Consider the following 20075-nt stretch of genomic DNA (forward strand, 5'->3'; position numbering starts at 1 on the left):
GAATGATTGTCATTTCTCTTTTATCAGCATTTTTTTTTTTTTTTATTTCCCTCAAAGACGAGAAGATGACTGTAACTGAGAACTCCACCAGTGCCGTTCCATATCAATGGGAATATTATTACGGTTACCTGGACCCTCCGATTGTGGATCAGAGCAAGCTGAAATACAATAAATGTAGGCATTTGTGCAATGATTCCTTGTTATTTTATACACAGATAATGATTCACCCCCCCTCTTCTAGATTCCATTGTGATTATATTTTGGATCCTTCTGGGGGCCTTTGTGGGACTTCTCTTTTTCAGTTTGAATTTTATGTCTCGCAATGGGAATGTAAGAAGGTAAGTAAGGATCACTCCATGTTTTAAAACCTTATAGTTTTCTTTGTGTTTTAAAAATGTTTTATTTGCAGGAGCAACCGATCCAAAAACCAAGGAAGCCACAGAGCAGCAACAGCCTGACCAGTGTTTTAAACTGAGGTGATGCAAAGACATTTTAAATCCTTCTCATTAAAATTTTCCTGAATAGTGTGAACAATTTTGAAATTATATAATCGTTCAAAAAAATCTGAGTGTAACTAGATTTAAATTTACAAACGATCTCTTGCTGTGTGTGTGTGAGATCTATAACTTCTGCCTAACAATGCATATTTGATATTTTGTTTTATTAAAATAGCAAGTTCATTACATTTTAATTTTTTTATTTGTTTTTAGATGACTTTTGTGAACACTTCACATTTGCAATTACAGCTGCAGATGCTTAGAAAAAAAAAAAAAAAAAGGTTTTACATAAACAATGTGGAGCCAAAAACATTGTCAAAAGAGGGTTTTTACAAATGTTTACAAAATCTTACACTGCAAAAACTGAGGAAATGTTCAATATCAGATTTAAATGTTCTGCTTGATGATATCATTACAGATTGCTCTGACGGCTGCCACTGGGGAGTTCCGTTTCTTGGAATGGATTCTGGTCACTAAACTGATGTGAGACAGGAACATTTGTGGCGACGCGGCTCCGCTCCACAACTCATGGATGTACAAAGATAAGAGGAACAAGCCCGGATCTGGAAAATAAAAAAACAAAGGGTTAAAAATTCAAAATTCAACCAAACCAAGCGCAGTTGTGTTCCAACGTGTAGATGTCATATGTAAGATAGAAACTATTTCTTAATTTAATTTCTGGTAAGTCTGGCCTCCTTTTAACCATTTAATGATGTGGTCACTCCAATAATGTGCAAATATGACTTTCTGCTCCTTCTACCAATATAACTTCCACTTTGAATATCTGGTAATTCTTCAATATTAAGTGTTTTTGATTGTACATGTTACATATAAATAATAGAGTAAAGCCCACAGTACTGACAACTACAAGTTTGTAAAGCTCTATTTCTCTTATTTCTTGTTGTTTGATTTTTCTTTTTTCTCTCATTCCAAGACATTTTAAATGCGAGAAATGGAAAATGTTTTTTTTTTCACCTTTCTATCAAATACATACAATTGAGGTTTTGTTTTTTTATTTTAAAAAGCCAAAATTTATTTTTAAAATATCGTAAAATATTTTACAATATGTACTTTCCCCCCAAATTTCACAACTATTTCAACGAGTTGTGTATAAAGAATATACAAGGATTACATTTCTCCTATTCAGTCAAGAGAAAAATAACAAAAATATGTTTGTTTTTCTCATGCGAGTCTGAACCTGAACTTTTTGGGGCATAATAGTTAATAACATTAAATTATTATAGCTGGAATGTACAGTGAATGTTCATTATATATGATTGAATGATAGGTTTCCTCATGTTTTTCTCAATAGTAGTTGAAAAAGCCTCTTCTCATGCCTTTATGCAGCTGGTGGACTGTGTTTGGCACCAACAAATTCAGTTGTAAAACAGTATTTAATAAAATAATGATTGGTTTTAATCAACAATAAAAAAAAATAAAAAAAAAGAGTAGACAACAGACTTTCATTCTTCTCACAGGAACTGGATTTCTATGATATCATTTAGTTTTACAAGTGAAAAAGCATGTGATTAGAGTGACGTGCTCTCACCCAGTCTCGATGGATGCTGCTGTGTGGCTTCGGGCTTGCAGGCAGAGACGACAACGCGATGAAGCTCGGGAAGATCGCCTCGAGTCTCCAGAAAGCCGATCATCATGTTGGTGAAAACCTGCACAGCCTCTGCTCCAGCTGCAACGCTGCTGGGACTTGGAACCTGGAGGACCTGATGGTAGAGCCGAAGGAGGTCGGCTTTCAAGCCCGGGTCATGCAGCACAGCGTCCACAATCTCCCCGTGCTTTACCACCGACTTTTTCAGCCAGTGCAGGAATTCTTTCGCTCTGCTCTCGTCGTACGTGTGCTCCACCAAACACCTCAGGGACCACCTGGTGAGCAGGTGAGTGGCATCGCAAGCCAGCTGACTGGAAACCAGTTGGTTTGTTGGCTGGTGGATCACAGGCTCCCAGTGAACAATGATCCCGGCCAGGAGAGATTTACACTCCGTCAGGGCGCTCTCCTCCTGTTTCTCAACGTCAGACTCTTCTGCCAGGGTCTCCTTGGCTTTGCGAGCCTGAGACCCCGAGCCCCTGCCTCGGAACTTATCCCTGCCCATCCCTGAAGAAAAAGATGAACAAGACAATATTTAACAGATTAATAATTCACATAAGGATGCAGTTAGGATGAGACCAAACTAAGTTCTGAGTTATCCATTAGTGATGGAGAAGACATGTCGAGTCAGGCTTCATAGGTTATTAATTCTCATCAACCTTCCCGTGGATGAAAAAAAGATGCAACTTTGACAAAAGTCACTGCTGTGGAGTGTCAAATTTGTTAAGGCTGGCTTGACTGCCCAATAAAATCTAAAATGTTGAACATTTAAGAATAGGATAGTATGTCTTATTGTGACAGCAAACTGAACTTCCTCCAACTAAAATTAATTGTCAAATCAAGGACTTCTGCATGGCTGCAAATCAACCACATTAACAAAGAACCACATCAGATAGCAACAGCAATACAGATTATGCACTGTTCAATATACAGTATGCATCTATTTGTGAGGCATTTGACTAATGTGATAAAAGACTCCCTATAAAAGCTCTTTAATTCCATCATTTGCTAAATAATAGAACATGCTCATTTCTGTAAGTTTGCCTTGTGTACTTAACTACATTTTCCAAGAGGAAAAAAAAAGCTTGTCAATTAAGAATAGAAAAAGAATATCAATTATTATTGAACTTAGTTGTTCTCAATATCAACACTGATCCAGTCTGCCATGTCCATGTTGGCGAGTCACATCAAAATTAGTTTCGGTAAAATGTAAAAATTTTGAAGACGTGATCATTTGTGAGGTATCTGATTTATATCAGACAGTTAAAAGCTAGTTTGTCTATTTTGCTGCTTTCAAAGCTCACACCTAAGAATCATTGTTAAGATTTCTTCTTTGAAATGGAGCCTTTATGAGTCTCCACTGCTGCAAAGTCCCTCCATTTTCCACGATGTGACAACTGTGACGGCGTCTCGTTGACACTGACCCGCCAGGTCCTTCAATTTGTGCTTTTCAGCCAAGGCTTGTATCTGCGTGAGGAGCGCTGTGTTGAGGGACGAGTGGGCCCAGCAGAGCAGCAGGGCCAGCGTGTCAGTGCAGGACAGAGGCTGCGGGAGGAGGCTGAGCTGCTCGGCATGTTTGTTGACACCGAGAGCCGTTTCCCGGTGCTTCAGCACGGAGCGGATGGTCTGCAGAAATAGGCGGAGCTGAGCGGCCTTCACGCCCAACCTGACAGGAGCAAAACGACAGTGGCACATCCTCAATCTTTCTTCTGGGTGTTTTAAACCACACACAGATTAAACCTGATTAGATTAATGAGATTTATTTACCTGAGGTGTCTGCAGACAGCTGACGCCACACTCAGGAACTCAGTGATGAAGGGAAGTGAGACACATTTAACTGAGCTCTGAGGTTTACCCTCGTTGAATGGGGAGATCTTCTCTCGTTCCGTTTGCTTCTCCTTCTGCCTCAGGACAGTAACCCACAGGGCGTGCAGCAGTTCAATAATGGAATCGAGCAGCTGCTGGTCCAGAGTCCTGGAGAGCGCAAATCAGTTTCAAATACCCATAAACGGATTGCAAGGTGAATAAACAAATAAATGATGTTAACAGTGAATCGCATGTACCTTTTTTCGACAACTTGTATCATCCAGGTGAGGAGACCTGCGCTCCTAATTAACATATATGCTGCTTTGGTGACACAGGCAGCTTTTTGCAACACTCGGATGATCTGTGCCTGTATGAAGAGAAATGTGAGGATTAGATTCATTTAGTGTGATTTCTTTCTTTTCCCAGCATGCCTTTGTCTCGTATTTTTAAATAATCGACTGGTAAGCTGGCAACCTTTACTTTAGATTTTATCTTCCATTGAGCTGAAGAAGCAAATTGCACCTTGGTCAAAAATCACACTCAACAGCTTCCCATAAGAATGGTTTTGGACAAAATCTGTCTTCTAGTTTGAGTATGAGTTTAGTTTAAGTGACTAATTTCAATGAATTTGTTCATGGTTTATAGATTTCGGGTTCTTTGACTTTACTGTAAACTGTATGTGATGATTGTGTTTCCACCTGAAAGTGCTCGTCACAGAGGGGGCTGCTGCTGAAGCCTAAAAGGACCTGGAAGATGCCTTGCTGGTCGCACAACCCGTAGCAGTGTCCATCGCTTATCCCTTCCTCCAGCACACTCAGGATCCACTCACGCTCCACCTTGTGCTGCAGGAAAAAAAACAAACGGAAATAGTCTGAAGATGGGCTCCTTTAAAAAAAGCCTAAACTGATAAACATTAAAGAAGTAGCTATCAGAGAGGGCTTGCTGATGAAAATTAATGGTTTGCAGAACCAGAAAAACCTTGTTTTCAGGACATTCCCGACAAGTTTACCTCCAAATCGAAGCCATAGAATAACTTGAAGAACTCTGGAACTTTTCTGAAGTCCAGACTCTGGTGGGATAGCAGAAACCTGTTCAACACCACGTACATGTGGTCCTCTGAGGAAAAACAAAGAAAAAAAAAGGAAGAAAAAAAGGGAAAAGTTTATGATACTGACAGAAAAGTGGAGCATGGAGTTTGAAAAGAATGCAACAAACTTGAGTGGCAAAAAAATTTGTTTGGATAATTTTTTTTAACAAACCTTCAACTTTTTTGTACCAATTTTACTGGGCTGTGACAAATTGCTGAACAGAATGGGAGATTCCAAAATCTCTCAAAACATTGGCAGAGATTCACAGTATTCTCAACTAAGTCGCAGCGTATTGCAAATATGTCACTTGACTACACTTGAGCCCCGTCTCCACCGCACAGAAAGTACCAGCCTAGACGGGTTTAAACCGCTCCGGCTCGCGTCTCACGACATGTAAAGCAGCCTAAACCGCTCTAGACCGCTCCAAAGGCGACCGCTTTTCCGCTACCCATCCATTGGGGTGCCGGGGACCATGGAACGGGTCTGAGGTTGAGCTGCTGTCTGCTGATTGGTCAGTGATTTACCACACGCCCTCAATATTTTAATGTGCTGGCTGGATGAAGCCTCTGCTGTCAGTGTGGTCAGCTGTGCTCTGGTTGTTTTTATTTTCATTTCCTTTTCTTTGCTGCTCAACTTTAGTGTTTGTTGTGAAAGAGCGGACTTGAGGCAGGGGGAGGGACTTTGCATCGCGTTGGAGTTTTCTGTTTGCAGCATAGCGCTCGCCGTGGCGCTGATGTGCGTCCGTGACACCGGAGTCTGGAGCTTTGGGCTCCGGCGCTGACCGCTCCGCTTTCCAGAGGCGGTCAGCGTTCTGTTCAGCCGCGGTCAGTGGCGCTTTATCGCGGGGACAGACCGCGGAAGCGATGAAAAGTAGCTTGGAGCTCGGCGCCTCCGTGTTCCGGCGCTGCGCTGTGCGGCGCGGCGCAGCGCGGCGCTGCGCTGCGGCGCCGGAGTGGAAAACCTCCTGGGTTTGATCAGAAAGCTCAGACTCCCGTGTCTGTGCCTCAACCAACCGGGGGGAACGCTCCGGCCACTTGCCCCACACCCGAGCGCTCGAGTGCGGGACATGTCGCCGGCAAGCGGCCGAGCGACTCGCTCTCTCAAAACAAACACGGAAGTTGCGCTGCAGCTCTCCACTGCAAAAAATGACTGCTGCAAAAAATAACTTTTTTTTTTTTCCGCTGCAAAAAATAACAGTGCAAAGTGGAGAATTTAAACAACAACAGAGGATTCATAAGATCTACATCTGACGACGTTCTTTTCTGTTATAATGTCACATTTCTGCGGAGCTCATAAGCCCCGCCCACTTTTCATGCTCCTCTCTGCTGTGGAGACACAACCCAAAATTTCGGTCGGGGTTGTGCTTCCGAACTGCTCCGTACCGCTCCGCTCCGTCCCGGCACTTGTGTGCGGTGGAGACGGGGCTTTGATCTTCTATTTGCATGGTTCAAGAGTCTTCATTTTCCAGCATAACTGTCACGTGACATTTGCGTGATATTCATGTCTGTTGCAGGACCATTGTATGAAGCAAAAATTGCCAAAATGACCTGGAGTTTGTTTACATTTGTGCATCAATTTAGTGCAATACCAAGTGAATATCAGCACCGACTTGCATATTTCCTTGTCACAGCCCAGTGATCTGGGGACTTTAAGACAATGACTTGACTAAAAAGGTACACACCAGGTTTGAGCATCTGCTGAGCCACTTTAGTGATGTATGTGGTCACAACAAATGGAAGTCTCTGATTCTGCTGTCGAACGCCATTCTTCACCATGTCCATCAAATACAGCAGCTGTTTCACAAACAAAAAGTCTCTTAGAGTTGGATCATAGTGGAGAACCATAATTATACCGAGCCATCTTCTTGACATTATACCTGTCTCTTCTCTCTGAAATGAGCGCCCTCCAGATGCTGGTAGAAGCAGCTGAGCACATAGTATGCAGCTGCTCTGACTTTTGGATCATAGCTGCTTAGAGCCGTTACAGTTACACCGAGAGCGTGGCAGGATACGAACTTCAGGCAGTCGATGACGCATTCTGTAACCACAGAAGAAGATTTTAAGAACCGGCGGCCTGAACGGTGAAGGATGAGAGGAGGTGAAATATGTTACCTGGCTGCAGTATGACGCTGAATAAAGGCAGAAGAAAACAGGGATCATACAAAGTCCCAAGGTCCTTCACAGCATCATTGCTGGACAGCAGCTCGATGTCGTCCTAAAAGAAAGAACAATTGTTAGCATTCTCACCTCCATTTCAGGCTCTGAGCCTCTCTAATGGTGAATTAGTTTCTATCAATCGCCCATTTGTGGGAATGCGTTTGATTGTCTGTCTCCGTGTGTTTGCCTTGTTTTTTCACTGGGGACTCATTGTTAACCTTAATCAGCAGGGAACAGATTCCAGTTGGATAAAGCTAAATATATATATGGATGGAAGATCAGATTATACAAATGTCAGCTTCAATGCATAGCAAACCAACAATTTGTGTTTGTTCTACATGCTTTTAAACCCGGCAAACAAACCACAAGTGTAAACACTGCTAATGTGTGACAGTGGGTTTTCCTTCAGAGCTCTTAAAAGCAAACACAATTAATAATTATTTACCTGTGGGAGGATTTGACGCTGCTGTGGAAAGTCTTGGATAGTCTGGATCATCCGGTCGGTTTTTAGGAGGGCTAAAATATCGTCCGAGCTGGCCTGCTTCCACAGAGACGCTCCAAGGCTTTTCCTGGTCTTGTGGTGCTCCACAGCTGCTGGGCCCCACATGAAGCATCTGCAGACAAAAACTCACACTGAGTATCTGCTTCACCCAGGGGCAGCGTCAATGACTGTGAGACAAGCTGCAAAACACTTGGTACCAGAGAGTCAAATTCTGATCAAGAATGTCTTATTTCAAGGCTACATAAGACTTATGGTGAATACATTTATGAAATGTAGGCATGGAGTGAATTAACGTACTGATACTTCAGCAAGCTGACTTGGTTTCTTTCATATTCCTGAAGAAGCAGTAACAGTTTCTGATCTGTAAAAACAAAACAAAAAAAGGTAAGACCACACACACACACACACACACACACACACACACACACACACACACACACACACACACACACACACACACACACACACACACACACACACACACACACACACACACACACACACACACACACACACACACACACACACACACACACACACACACAAAAAGAAAAATATGAAGCAAACAATCCCCAAAACATTTGTCTTTTTTCTTGTACCTGCAATGGACAGTGAAGCTCTGTATGCTCCAAGAAGTATAACGAAGTGATTCATGTTGCAGACAGCCGGGCATTTCTTCACCAGGCAGAGAAGAAGGGAAACCAACTCTTCTGCAATGAAAACAGAGGTTTACATTCATGTGTTGGCTTAAAGTTTTTAACATCTTTCACATATATGTATGCCAGTAAAATGTCTTGAAATGGTTTTAAAATAAATTCTTCTGTTTATCTTTAGCCTTATTTATAATGTAGACTAATACTGAAGACATGGAAGTATGAAAAGACAACTTAAATACAAAACCAACAACAACAAAAATAAACCCAGAAGGAACAAACCTGGATATGTTTTATCCATTTTTCTCAGCTTCTTAAGGTTCTTGCCTGAATACATTTTAGTTAACATTATTGGGCATGTTTAGAGGTAATTTGTGGACTTTTTGCCTCCTTATTGTGTTTGAGATCATCAGAGTACTGAAGTTGGTACTCGGTGAATAGTAGGTGTTGAATATTGAACTTGTATTTGCTAAATCTGAACTCATGAGAAGGTTTGTCCAAAAAACATCGACTTGTACCATTACCTTTAGCTTGGCGCATGGTCACGTCTTCGTCCGAGTCCAGCATGGTGGGCAGGAACAGAGAGTGGCTGCTGGTCATCATGTGCAGAGTGGACAAAGGAACCAGATCCTTCTGTGTGTCACTGTCAGCGTACATCAGGTCCAACAGGGTCTTCAATGTGTTCAGGAACTGCTCATCACGGTAGCGATATCTGGACAATTAAAGGATATGTTTCAAGGTGTTTGTTGAATAAATAAGCAACTCCATAGATGAGATAACAGAGGATTGAGACGCTTCCTACTTCAGTCCAGTTTTGATGAAACTGTTCCAGTCGGATGCAGAAATGTCTCCAGGTGTCTGTGAAAGGAGACATAATCACCAACTGCAAATTCTTTTCCAAACACAATATCTATAAAAAATAGTGAACCTACAAGTGTTTGCTGCAGTCTTTTTAAGATGCTGTGCTCGTGGGCTGATGGAGATGAGGCCTGATCTTTAGAGTGACTATAGGAGGCGATGAGACACTTGATCGCTGCGGTGATGACAGATTTCCGCCATTTTTCAAACTCCTCTGGACAATCGCCAAGTTTCTCACTAATTACATCGACAAGTTGCCACCTGAAAGACAAAACAACACTTAGCCAATAATATACAGGCTCTGATAAATTACCTTTTTATTAAACAGTTATGGCAAATATTTACCTTTCAAAAGTGTCAATTTTTTGAAGAGCACTGGGAAGATTACTGATCAAATCCCTGATGTCCTTCATGTTTGAGGAGAGTCTGATCAGAGACGTGAGCGCTTCTGAAAACTGAGCTGCAGAGTCCCCGGTCAGATTTCCCAGAACACACTGGGACAACGATGCAAGCAGAGTTTTCTTGAAGGCTTTCAAGACTTGTTCTTGCACTAAGAAATAAAAAAAAGGCAATTCAGGCCGGTCAAGTAAACACGTTTCCTTAAATAACATTTAAAAAAAACCCAAAAGAACTTGATTTACTAAGATCTTGAATAAGGAATTTTCCATCTTTCTGTGCACTTATTTAGTAGCTCAGCGTCCATGTGGGCAAACCGTAAACCTCATATCAGCATAAATGATGTACACTTTTAGATTCTAATGTAATACACACCATCTTTTGGTCTGGCTGGGTCATCTCTGATGGCCTCCTGGAAGTAGGTATTAATCAGTGGAAGGAAGTCTTCCTTCTCCTGTGACATCTTCTCCATATTTGCAGGTTTTAAGCACCACTCTTCGAAGCAGAGGCGGTGAGTAGAGCTGTGCTGCAGCAGCAGAGAGCTGATGGCCAGACTGTCCGCACGGGGCCGCTGCAGACAGTGCAACAGCACGTCGATGTGGATGAGCTGAGCGCTGCCCGGCTCATTTGACAGAGTCTGGAGCAGGAAGGCCTCTAGTGCAGGACTGGAGCAGGAAACCAGCAACGTGCTCAGGCCTTGGAGGTGTGCCTGTGTTAGAAACGTAGCGCTTTCCTGCGAAGATGTCGATTTACACTCTGTGAGGATCTGCAGGGCCACCTGGCCATAAATGCTGAGCTCTGAATGATTCCCGTCACTGCTGGAGGATATAAGGCTGTCCTGAGGAAGAAGCAGCAGCTGAGACACCATCTCCCGCACACTGCAGGGATCCATGAAGCTGTGAAGGGCCAGGAGAGCCTTGAATGGTCTGGAGTGCATCTGCGCAGGTTGAGAACTGTTCTCCATCAGCTCCTTGAGAGCAGCTCTTTCCAAGGAGACCATGTAGCTTCCCAGAAGGTCCTGGCGGCCGAGCTCACACAGTGCGGGGGCGCTGATCTTCAGCAGGGCCACAGTGCTGTCGCTCATCAGGGCACACAAATGCTTGAGTGTCACCGGGTTCAGAGCCTGAGCGGGTAAGGAGGACAGCTCCAGAGCCAGAAACCACTGCTCCAAACATGGATGCTTAAAGATGGAGCCAAGAGCTGAAACAAGGATCTAAAACAAGAGAATGACATTTTACACTCAATTAGTAGATTGATCTTGTGAGACTTATAGTAACATCTCATGTTTTCTGACCTGTTCTTTATTGGTTTCCCCTGCAGGTGACTGGTTGAAGCCTAGAAAGAGGTCCGACCCCTCTGGAGAACATTCTGCTGCCGGTTCAGTGTCGCTGGTCTCCTGAAAGGCTTGAAGTTTGGTCACCAAATCCTGGAGCATCCCCATTAAAGTCTTCAGATATGATGCTCCTACATCTTTAGGGAACTGTGCAGAAAGATGAGAAGCCCCACTTATATATTTGATCCATAATTTAAAGCGAATATGCTTGTCTTGTGCACTTACTGTGCCAAAGGTCTCAACAGTTGCTCTGATGTAGAGTAAAATCTGCTTCATAGCAACAGGAAATTCGGCCATTGAAATTGAAGTCAAAGCGTCTTCTATATTTTTCCTGAAAGTGTCCTCAAGGAAACTTTCCGGGCCCTGGATATAAGCAGCTTTCATCACTGCAGTGTATTGGGAAGGGGCTGTCGGCGTCTTCAAATGGCACTCGGATGACTTGAACTGGGGGGAGGGGATAGGGAATATCATACCATGAATAATTCAGTTACGAGTATGTGACACTTTTGCTCAACAGGTCTCTTTGTGGAGGTGAGAACTAACCAGTTGCTCGCGGCACTGCTGCGGCAGCCACATGGAGTAGTAGTGATGGAGGCATGTGACGGACGGATGAGGGGAGGATTCGAGCTCCTTATCGTACTGAAGGAGAGCCAAGCAGAGAGGGAAAGGATCTCTCTGACAGTGCAGCACATCCGAGAGCACCGCGCACAAGTATTCATGCACCACGTCTGAGGGAGGAAAGTACATACTGTTACTCAAACCCCAAAACAAAAGCAAATATGTTAAAAACAACTCCCTGGCATGCGGAGAAGCTACAGCCGGGTACCTTAAGTCGTCAACTAATTCTGGTAGTAAATAAGGTTGTGAAGCTTGAAAATGTACATCATTAAGGAACAAAATGGGAGAATTGCATATACAATGAGAGAACATGAGCGACCAACACAGTGAACAATATGGTAATGTTTTGCTGGAGCACAAGACGAGGTCACCAAGAGCAGAAATATCTCTTTTAGGGCAAATTTTGGAGAAGCAGAAGCGCTGAAAACAGCGTGTATCGACATGCAGAAGTAGCGGCATGAAGCTTGTTAACCTGTAAAAATCCATAAATTAGCCACGTCATTTTATAAGACACAGGATTCAAAGCATGTGAAAAAAAAGTAGCAACTTATAGTCCAGAAATGATGGTACTAAAGCGCCGTGTCGGCCAGCATTTAAACAGGCAAACCGGAGCTGAAAGATCAGTGCTTCAACACTGTTCACAGTCGAGCCTCTGAGTTTCACCTTTATCTGCTGGCAGTTTGTTTCGAGCCTCCAGAGCAGCAGGGACCACCACACTGAAGGGGAAGGTTTGGATGATGAGGTCTTCACTCAGAGACGGCCCGAAGTCCTCCATCTCACCATCGTTGCCCTCCATGATAACATCCAGCATATCCAGGACATCTGCAACACACAGTGGCGGGTTCACACTTTACACATATGCCAACAGTTTGGTTGAAATCCACTTCGTCTTTAGATGCTCACCATCTATGTGTGAGACTGCGACACTGGCTGAATCGCCATCTGCGTTGCTCAGGTTAGCTTGCGTAAAACCTGCCTCCTGGACCAGACTGGCAACTTTATCTGTGTATGTGTGGGAATTACACACAAGTTTCACCAACACCTGGAGGAAATGAACCAAGGTGCATTATTAGCCTTCATGTTTCGCTCAACAATATTGAAATCATGCATAAAAATACTAAAATCCTTAAAAAAAAAAAATATTTGTCACAAATGTACCTTTTCTAAGAACTGAATGACAGTTTCCTGTTGGGTGGAATCAAGTCTGGCGAGGTGATCGAGCCAGAGCTCCAGTTCAGTCCAGGTGTACTCAAACACACCTGAGTCCTTCAGCACCTGAATACAAGGCCAATATTAGTATAATCGTCAGAAATAGATCAGTATGCTTCAGCCTCATTTTTCTTTTCTGAATATATGAAAACGGGCTACTAATCAGATGAATAAATAAGAAGTACTATGATGAAACAATATAAGTATAAACAGAGATAAAGTTCATTAAAATGTGCTGAGCATGAGCTTAAGATTTTGTACTTCTTGGTCTCTCTGGGTAAGGTTTGCATGTTCTACCTCTGACTAAACACCCAACAACTGAATGGGAAAGCATTAAAAATAAACACAGCTTCTATTTTCGATAAAGACGATTTCAGAAAAGTAACAAATGCAGTATTGCTGGACATTTAGTATTTTTCTTTTTGTTTTGTTTTTAGTAATGAGATGAAAAAGTGCTTCCTACTTTAAGAACGAGCCTCTGCGTGGAGGTTTTCAGTTGGTTGCTGCTGACAAACATCTTGAGGAGCAAGTAAAGTACAGATTTCTCTCCAGACGACGAATCTTTTTCTGCAACGTCCTGTCGAGACAACAAAAGTTCAATACAGCAAGAAACAAAGCAGGACAACAACCAGGGAATGAAACCGTATGAAGAGTGGGATATTTCAGAAAGCTCATGGGGATACCTGAACGGACTTGGAGAGCTCAACATTTGCTCAGGTGGTAGATGTTGTGAAGAGGTTTGAGAATCAGTGACGTAAGAATTAGTATTAAAACTTAGCTCCTGCAATTGCGAGTTGTTGTTGTTGTAATTCTTTATTTCATTAAAAAATTAAAAATAAATAAATCTTCATATCAAAACTTCCAGTTCCCATTTTGAAGATCAAGAAAATGTACTCTTATCTGCCCCTTAGATGCCTTTCAAGACCTTCACAATGTTCAACATTCTAAATAGATACATATTTACAGATATTTTTGAAGCATTCTATGTACAGTAATAACAGAATACAAAAACAAAAAAGAAAGATAACCATCATGTTCATGTTTGCCCAAATCAAATATCTAACATCGCATATCATATATTATTATTTTTAATATTGCTTATATTCAGATCTATTTTCCATACTTTTTTTTAACATTGCTGATTTTGTGTTTCTTGAATGCCAGGAGAGTTGCTGACTCATTAACTTCTTTGTGAAGTGCGTTCCATAAATGTATTCCCGTCACTGTAACAGTTCGTTTCATTACTTTGTAATTAAAGCTGGGTTTTTTAAAGACGTCTATTCCTTTCAAATAATGGTGACACTCTCTTTTTTCAAACATTTCTTGGATGTTCTTTGGCAATGTTTTTTTTATTGGCTTTACACAAAACCGGAAGAATATTATAATCAATTATAGCATTTGAGTAATTTACATTTAATAGTTTAAGAGGTTAATAGTGGGTTTAATGGATCTCTATATCTTAGATTATCTTTTGTAATTGATATAATCTATGGTTTGAAGTGGAAAATTTCTAACTGGTAACTTTCTTCATAAAAACAGTGTAAACCCAAAACAGGGTGTGTTTTGTTCACCTGTATGCGGAACCAGGAGAACTTGCTTGCAGGGAGATCCAGGGCCAACTGCAGTATCTGCTGCTGCAACACCGGAGGAACTTCCTCCCTCATTCCCTTCTCCGACACAATGCCTGGAGAGGAATATTAAAAATGGAACAAGCTCCTGGAGAAGCACCATGTTTTTGCTGCTGTGAAACCAGTAAGAGAATGACCTTTTAAAAGTTTGCTGAAGTCGAACTTGCACTGGCTGACCAGGTGTGGCACCACTTTCTGGTACAAGCAGATGACCTGCAGGATCAGAGCCTTCAGGACGATGACCTCCGCCGTTTCTGCACCTGCTCCGACAAAAAGTGCATGAAGCCAGTCAGTGGAAATATTTGCACATTGTTTTCCAGGGCAAATCTTTCCGTATTGTAGATGTTAGTACCAGGCTCGGTCTGTGCAGCAGCCTCGGCAGCGTTGGCTCCTTTTCCTTCGTCGGTGGGTTTTTCCTTCTTGCTGAGCGACTGCCACTTGGAGACGATGCTCGTCATATCAGGAAGAATCTAGAGCACAACATGAGAAATATACTCACGTGTTCTATGATCTATGACGACATGAGGCTTTTTTTTTTAGCTTACCTTGCTAAGTGTCTCCCTGTACTGCTGCACCAGCTCCTCCATCATATCAAACCTGTAAATATCCGAGTTGTGCCACACAGATTTATCCAGAAGATACTCCACGTTCTTACTGGCTTTTTTCAAGATGAAATTCATAATGGACAGAGTTGTAAGCTGTGCTGAGGTGTTGGCAAGCTGTAGGAATATATTAAAAAAAAAAACAATTAGTTGAAGCAACCTTTTAAAGAGACTGCTTTTAAATTGTGGCCACAACTAGTTTGAGTCACTTACACTGAGAGCATGTGAGAAGAAAGCTTTGTTACAGAGTGGAGGAAGTGATATCACCAGGATCATGGACAGAAGGCGAGGTGGGGGGACGGCCTCACGACCTTGAAAGACGGTGGAAATGTCTGGCTGGGCCTCATAGATCTGAGAAAGGAAAGAAAATAGTAATACAGTGGTGCCAAACATGTGGCCTGGCTTCAAGGGTTGAATCCGAACATTGATGGGAACTAATAAAGCAAGCAGTGTCGGCTTGTCATGAGCTCCTGAATGAGCTGACCACCGCTCCAAGGGATGTGTCACTACCGGATCAACTGCCCATCTGTGTGTGAGTGACGGTAAAGCTACTTGGACAAACTGCCACAAATACGTTGCCAGAGATGTTTCAAGGTATCCTGAGTCTTTCGACGCTGCAGATGGGCTAATTGCATAAATATTATTGAATCAGCTTAAGCTTGATGATGGACTAATCCGCAGTCATGCATCAATTTTGACAGCCCGAATTTTTTTTTAATAAAATTATTGATTTTTTTTTTTTTAAGACAAACTTCTCAAGACTAGCAGGCACAGAGACCTGAGCTGAGATATCGGTGATGCTGACATGAAAGATATTTGCCTCGTTGCTACCAATCTAGCCTCAAAGCCACGCCGTCAGGGTAAGTAAAAAAAAAAAAAAGATTACGCAACAGCTTTCGAGGAAATGTATGTATTTTGCAGCAGAAGGTTTCATTAATATTGGCTTTATGTCGTGATTGTAGTGATTTTCTGTAGTAATTGTTTGGTTTTGTGAAAATATAGACATTTCCATTATGTATAATCTGTACCACAACAAAGTACATCTTTAAAGTAAAATTTGAAAGGTTATTATTGCACTAGTTTAAGAGTCTGGTACACTCAGGATGAAATTGGGCTGCACGTAGAACCTGAACCAAAATGTGTTTGAGACCCATGATGCAGCTCCTCGAGCAAAGTTGCTTTGGCTCTAAAAGTCACACCAGGAAGGTTAGATTATGAAAACATGCCGAGGGCTTCAGAAATAATGTGTTCTTTGAAGCGTTTAACCACAATAGTATGAAGGCAAACACTATGGCAGTTCTTATTAATTCCAAAAGCAGTTTCTTTCTGTCATGAAGTAGTGATTGTTAAGAGCATATTTGAGATTTGGATAGACATTTTAATAAATATGCTTTAAATGAAAACACTATCCAGGATGTCTTGTCATTTTTAAACTGAAACCAAGTTTAAAAAAAAGATATGTAGTTGTTGGATATCTGTAAATGAAACTGGGATAAATGGCTCCTTTGCATGGAGAAAAGATCAACAAAATACCACGCTGCCACTTTAAAGCAAGAGGACTTAATTACCCCACATGCCCCAACCTGCACAGTATATCAACATGTACCTTTTTAAGTAACTTGACATTGTCCTGCCATGCACTTTTGAGCCGTGGAGTGTATGAATGCTGAGTCTCCTTAAAGTATCGGGAGAGAATGTCGGGACTGGCTTTCAGCACGTTCACCAGCAGCTCGGCCACCAGCTCGTCCTCCGTCGCTTGTTTCAGCCCGACCAAGAACTGAAGCAAAACGATGTTCCCAGCCCTGCAAAGGAGCGAAAATAAGCAGTTGGTTGGCATGAGAAGTTCCCAAAGGAGCTGAAGGTGAACTTCAGAGGGATAATCACTCACCTGCCGGCCGTGCCGAAGCTGACGTCGTGAAAGCTGATGCCATGTTTGCGGGAGCAGCACAGTTCAAGGAGGAAACTGTGAGTCAAGTCCCGAACTACTGCAATCCCACCAAGCGCAGAGTCGCCCTCCATCTTACAAAGAAATTGTTCAAAACAAAGTTAGGCTTTGAGCGACGTGACACAGAAAAAAAAGACAGAGAGCGAGTCACCCACTCTGTTATCGTCGGTGGTTGCGTCCACAATCCCGTTCCACTTGTACAGAGAAGCAATGTTGGCCAGAACAGCAGGGGTGAAGAAACGCACCTTTTGGGTTTTACTAATACCTTTGTTTAGTACGACCTGAAGAAAGAGGAAAAGATAACACTTGAGACAATTGAATATATAAACTGATTTAACATGAAAAGCAAGAACTCACCTGAGTTTTCAGTGTAGATAAGATCAGATTAACAGTAGACATCCTGTCCTCCTTCAAACCTGTACTCAGGAGCTCAGGCAGGAGTTCTGACAAACCGAAATAATGCGTTACTCAAACATCAGAGGGATGGTGGCATTCTGTGTGAAATGTTCTACATTAAGTCATCAAATGAATCTTGTCAAAACGTCAGTTTTTAGGCAAATTTGGACCAAACAATTCTTTTCTCTTAGGTATTTTAAGACTTTAAACCTTTCCACTACCAAACTGACTGGATTGATTTTGATTTTAAGTCTGTAAAATTGTAAAAGTAGAATGACAAAAAATAACTTCAAGTTTCAGCATCTGAGGGTCTGCTAAGAAACTTCTGCAAAACCGGAATGTTCATCAGCTTTCTAGTAATTTCTGAATTTTCTAGATATGAAAAAAGGTCTATAAATTAAAGTATGTTAAATCCTCTGAATGATGACAGGGCAGATTTTAAACTGTTAAAGAAACAGCAGTGATATCATCAATGTGTGGGACAGCGTGTATCAATACTTTAAAGAGCAAGATGGCCAGAGTTCCCAGGATTATATATTCAGCATGTAGTCTGTCCTCAGTCCATGATTATCAAAAAAATAAATAACACAAACTGCCAAAACTGATTAAAATTGTATTGAATTTGATAATTCAAAGAAGCTGGATAAAACAAATTGGGGACTCACTGTTGCCACCTAATGCAAGAGAATGGTAATGACAGTAATATTAAACAAAACCTAAATTAGATTAAAGCCAGTTTCCCTCTGAACTTGTGTTCAACATGTATTCCTTCATGAAACATGATTACCTCTGCTTTCCAATATTTGCCCAACCGTGGCATTATCTCCGGCAACCAAAAAGGACAGCACAAACCGGATGAAGGCCAGGCGGACATCAGGTAGACCCTGCACAGAAAACACAGAAACAATAATGCAACTATTTAGAACACTAGACAAATCTGATGGAAAAAATATTTAAAAAAGCAAGTGCCACATTGAACCTTCTTGTTCTTCCTCTTTGCCAGCCCGGACAGACTTCTACTGATCTGAATGTGACTGAAAACTTCTCTGGCAGCTTCTGGACCCTGGGACACCAAGGCGGACAGCAGACTGAGGCACTGACGGGCGAACCTGCCCGAGAGAGTGAAAAGACGTGCAGTGAAATTAGTTTTGAAGCATCACATTTCGCTGTGCAGAGATCACGGCCACGCACCTGAAGTTTGCTGAATAACAAGACGCCTGCAGAAGTTTCAAGTGGCTGGAGACAATCTTCTTTACTATCGCGTTGCCAACTCCTCTGAGGTGTGACAGATCACTGGCTGTCCTCAGAAGAATCACCTCCAGACTCCCAAAAATCAGCAACATCTGACAAAAACAACAATATAATTAGTTTCATATCCACATTAAATATTGAGCGAGTATAAGAAACATTTTTATAGGAGTGATTGTCCACTAAAAACTGTGTTAGAGACCACCCATAGAGGAGCTAAAACAATAATTACCAAAACTGTTAAAAAAAAAATACAGATGTCTAAAATAGAAAAAGGCTTTCATATTCTCCATTTTTCCCTTATAGTGCCATATATGTCCTACTGTGTTGAGCTTTGGGTAAATGTGCACACAACTAATATAAATTCAATAATTAAACTACAAACAAGATGTATATGTCATTTGATTCTACAAGTCCATTATTCATAAGGTCCTGCACTTGAAAATGTCCAGACATTGTGTATATAAAAACATGTGAAATATCATAACAGAAGTTCAGAGTAAAGTTTCTAGGTTAAGAGAAGGCAAATATGTTTTGTTTCTCTTCTGGGATGTAAACTCTCAGTGATGAACTTAAATGTAGTGTCTCACTGTTAAACTTAAAAAAAAAACTGTAAAAAATAAATAAATACGGGTTTTTAAGAATTTTTACTTGAATAGAATAGAATAGAAATACTTTGTCAATTCCAGGGGGAAATTCCCTTAATAGCACTTCACATAAACGAAGCCGTATAAAAGAAATAAAAGATAATAAATAAAAGATAATGCTTTTGTTAGCTGCACATATTCTAGATTATTCATAGAACCAATAGGACTGGCATAAATCAGCACAATCCTATTCTTGGTCAGTTAATGTGAACAGTATTTGTTGGAGCGCATTTTTTTTAATAAGTGTAGAATAAACAATTCATTAATTTAATAATCATGATGTGACATGCAGCTGTAAAAAGAATGACAGCAACCTACCTCTCTCTCCACCTGCTTCTCTCCTTCCAGCAGTTTGAAGATTTCTGCGCACTCTCCAGAGATTTTAATGTAACCCTCCACCACGTCGTACAGCTCCGAGCTCGGCAGCTTCCTAGCAGTGGATATAAACTTCTCCAACCCTACAGCAGACAATTAAATGTTTATGTTCAAATACTGCATAAACTGAAATGAACAGTGAGAAAACAGAATGGCAAACTCTTACCGTGCATGGCAGTGGCGGGTTCCTTCAGCATGGCTTTAAATTCAGTGCCATTAAACTCCGTGAGTTTTTCTTTCTTCACTGGAGCGTCTGTGTCCGCAGACACTTCGCTGCGACGCTTTTTATTCATTTTAGACATTTTTCTTTGGTGAATGATATTGATATTATATTAATTCTGCCGGCATTTGAGAAGCTGAGTCAAAATCCACGTTGTAGTAAACAGAAGGGGATTCCCAACGTAACTATGATCCGGCCTGAAACACGAACCGTTCAACATCAGTTCCGCTCCGCCGTTTCCATTCGTCTTCACATAATAAAATAAAATAAAAAAAGATGATAATAATGATGATGA

General features: G+C 41.6%; 1 protein-coding gene across 1 annotated transcript; it reads right to left on the reverse strand.

Annotated features, from left to right (window-relative positions):
* Window positions 1–749: 749 nt before the first annotated feature.
* On the reverse strand, window positions 750–19857 carry urb1 (URB1 ribosome biogenesis homolog). The gene is made up of 39 exons (XM_080504177.1): window positions 19727–19857; window positions 19504–19643; window positions 18482–18633; window positions 18270–18399; window positions 18078–18174; window positions 17252–17337; window positions 17050–17175; window positions 16838–16968; window positions 16556–16751; window positions 15163–15300; window positions 14893–15066; window positions 14700–14817; window positions 14485–14607; window positions 14291–14403; window positions 13183–13296; window positions 12669–12785; window positions 12414–12552; window positions 12174–12332; window positions 11436–11620; window positions 11118–11336; window positions 10854–11039; window positions 9935–10772; window positions 9509–9713; window positions 9238–9424; window positions 9108–9163; window positions 8830–9017; window positions 8252–8362; window positions 7950–8013; window positions 7596–7764; window positions 7106–7208; window positions 6871–7031; window positions 6676–6787; window positions 4916–5022; window positions 4605–4748; window positions 4164–4273; window positions 3868–4074; window positions 3525–3766; window positions 2047–2607; window positions 750–1060 (listed from the first exon to the last, which is right to left on the reverse strand). The coding sequence occupies exons 1-39, from the start codon at window positions 19851–19853 to the stop codon at window positions 885–887; spliced, it is 6711 nt and encodes a 2236-aa protein (XP_080360303.1). The 5' UTR covers window positions 19854–19857; the 3' UTR covers window positions 750–884.
* Between the last annotated feature and the right edge of the window lie 218 nt (window positions 19858–20075).

The sequence above is a fragment of the Blennius ocellaris genome (genome assembly GCF_963422515.1).
Source record: "Blennius ocellaris genome assembly, chromosome: 2".
Classification (NCBI taxonomy): domain Eukaryota; kingdom Metazoa; phylum Chordata; class Actinopteri; order Blenniiformes; family Blenniidae; genus Blennius; species Blennius ocellaris.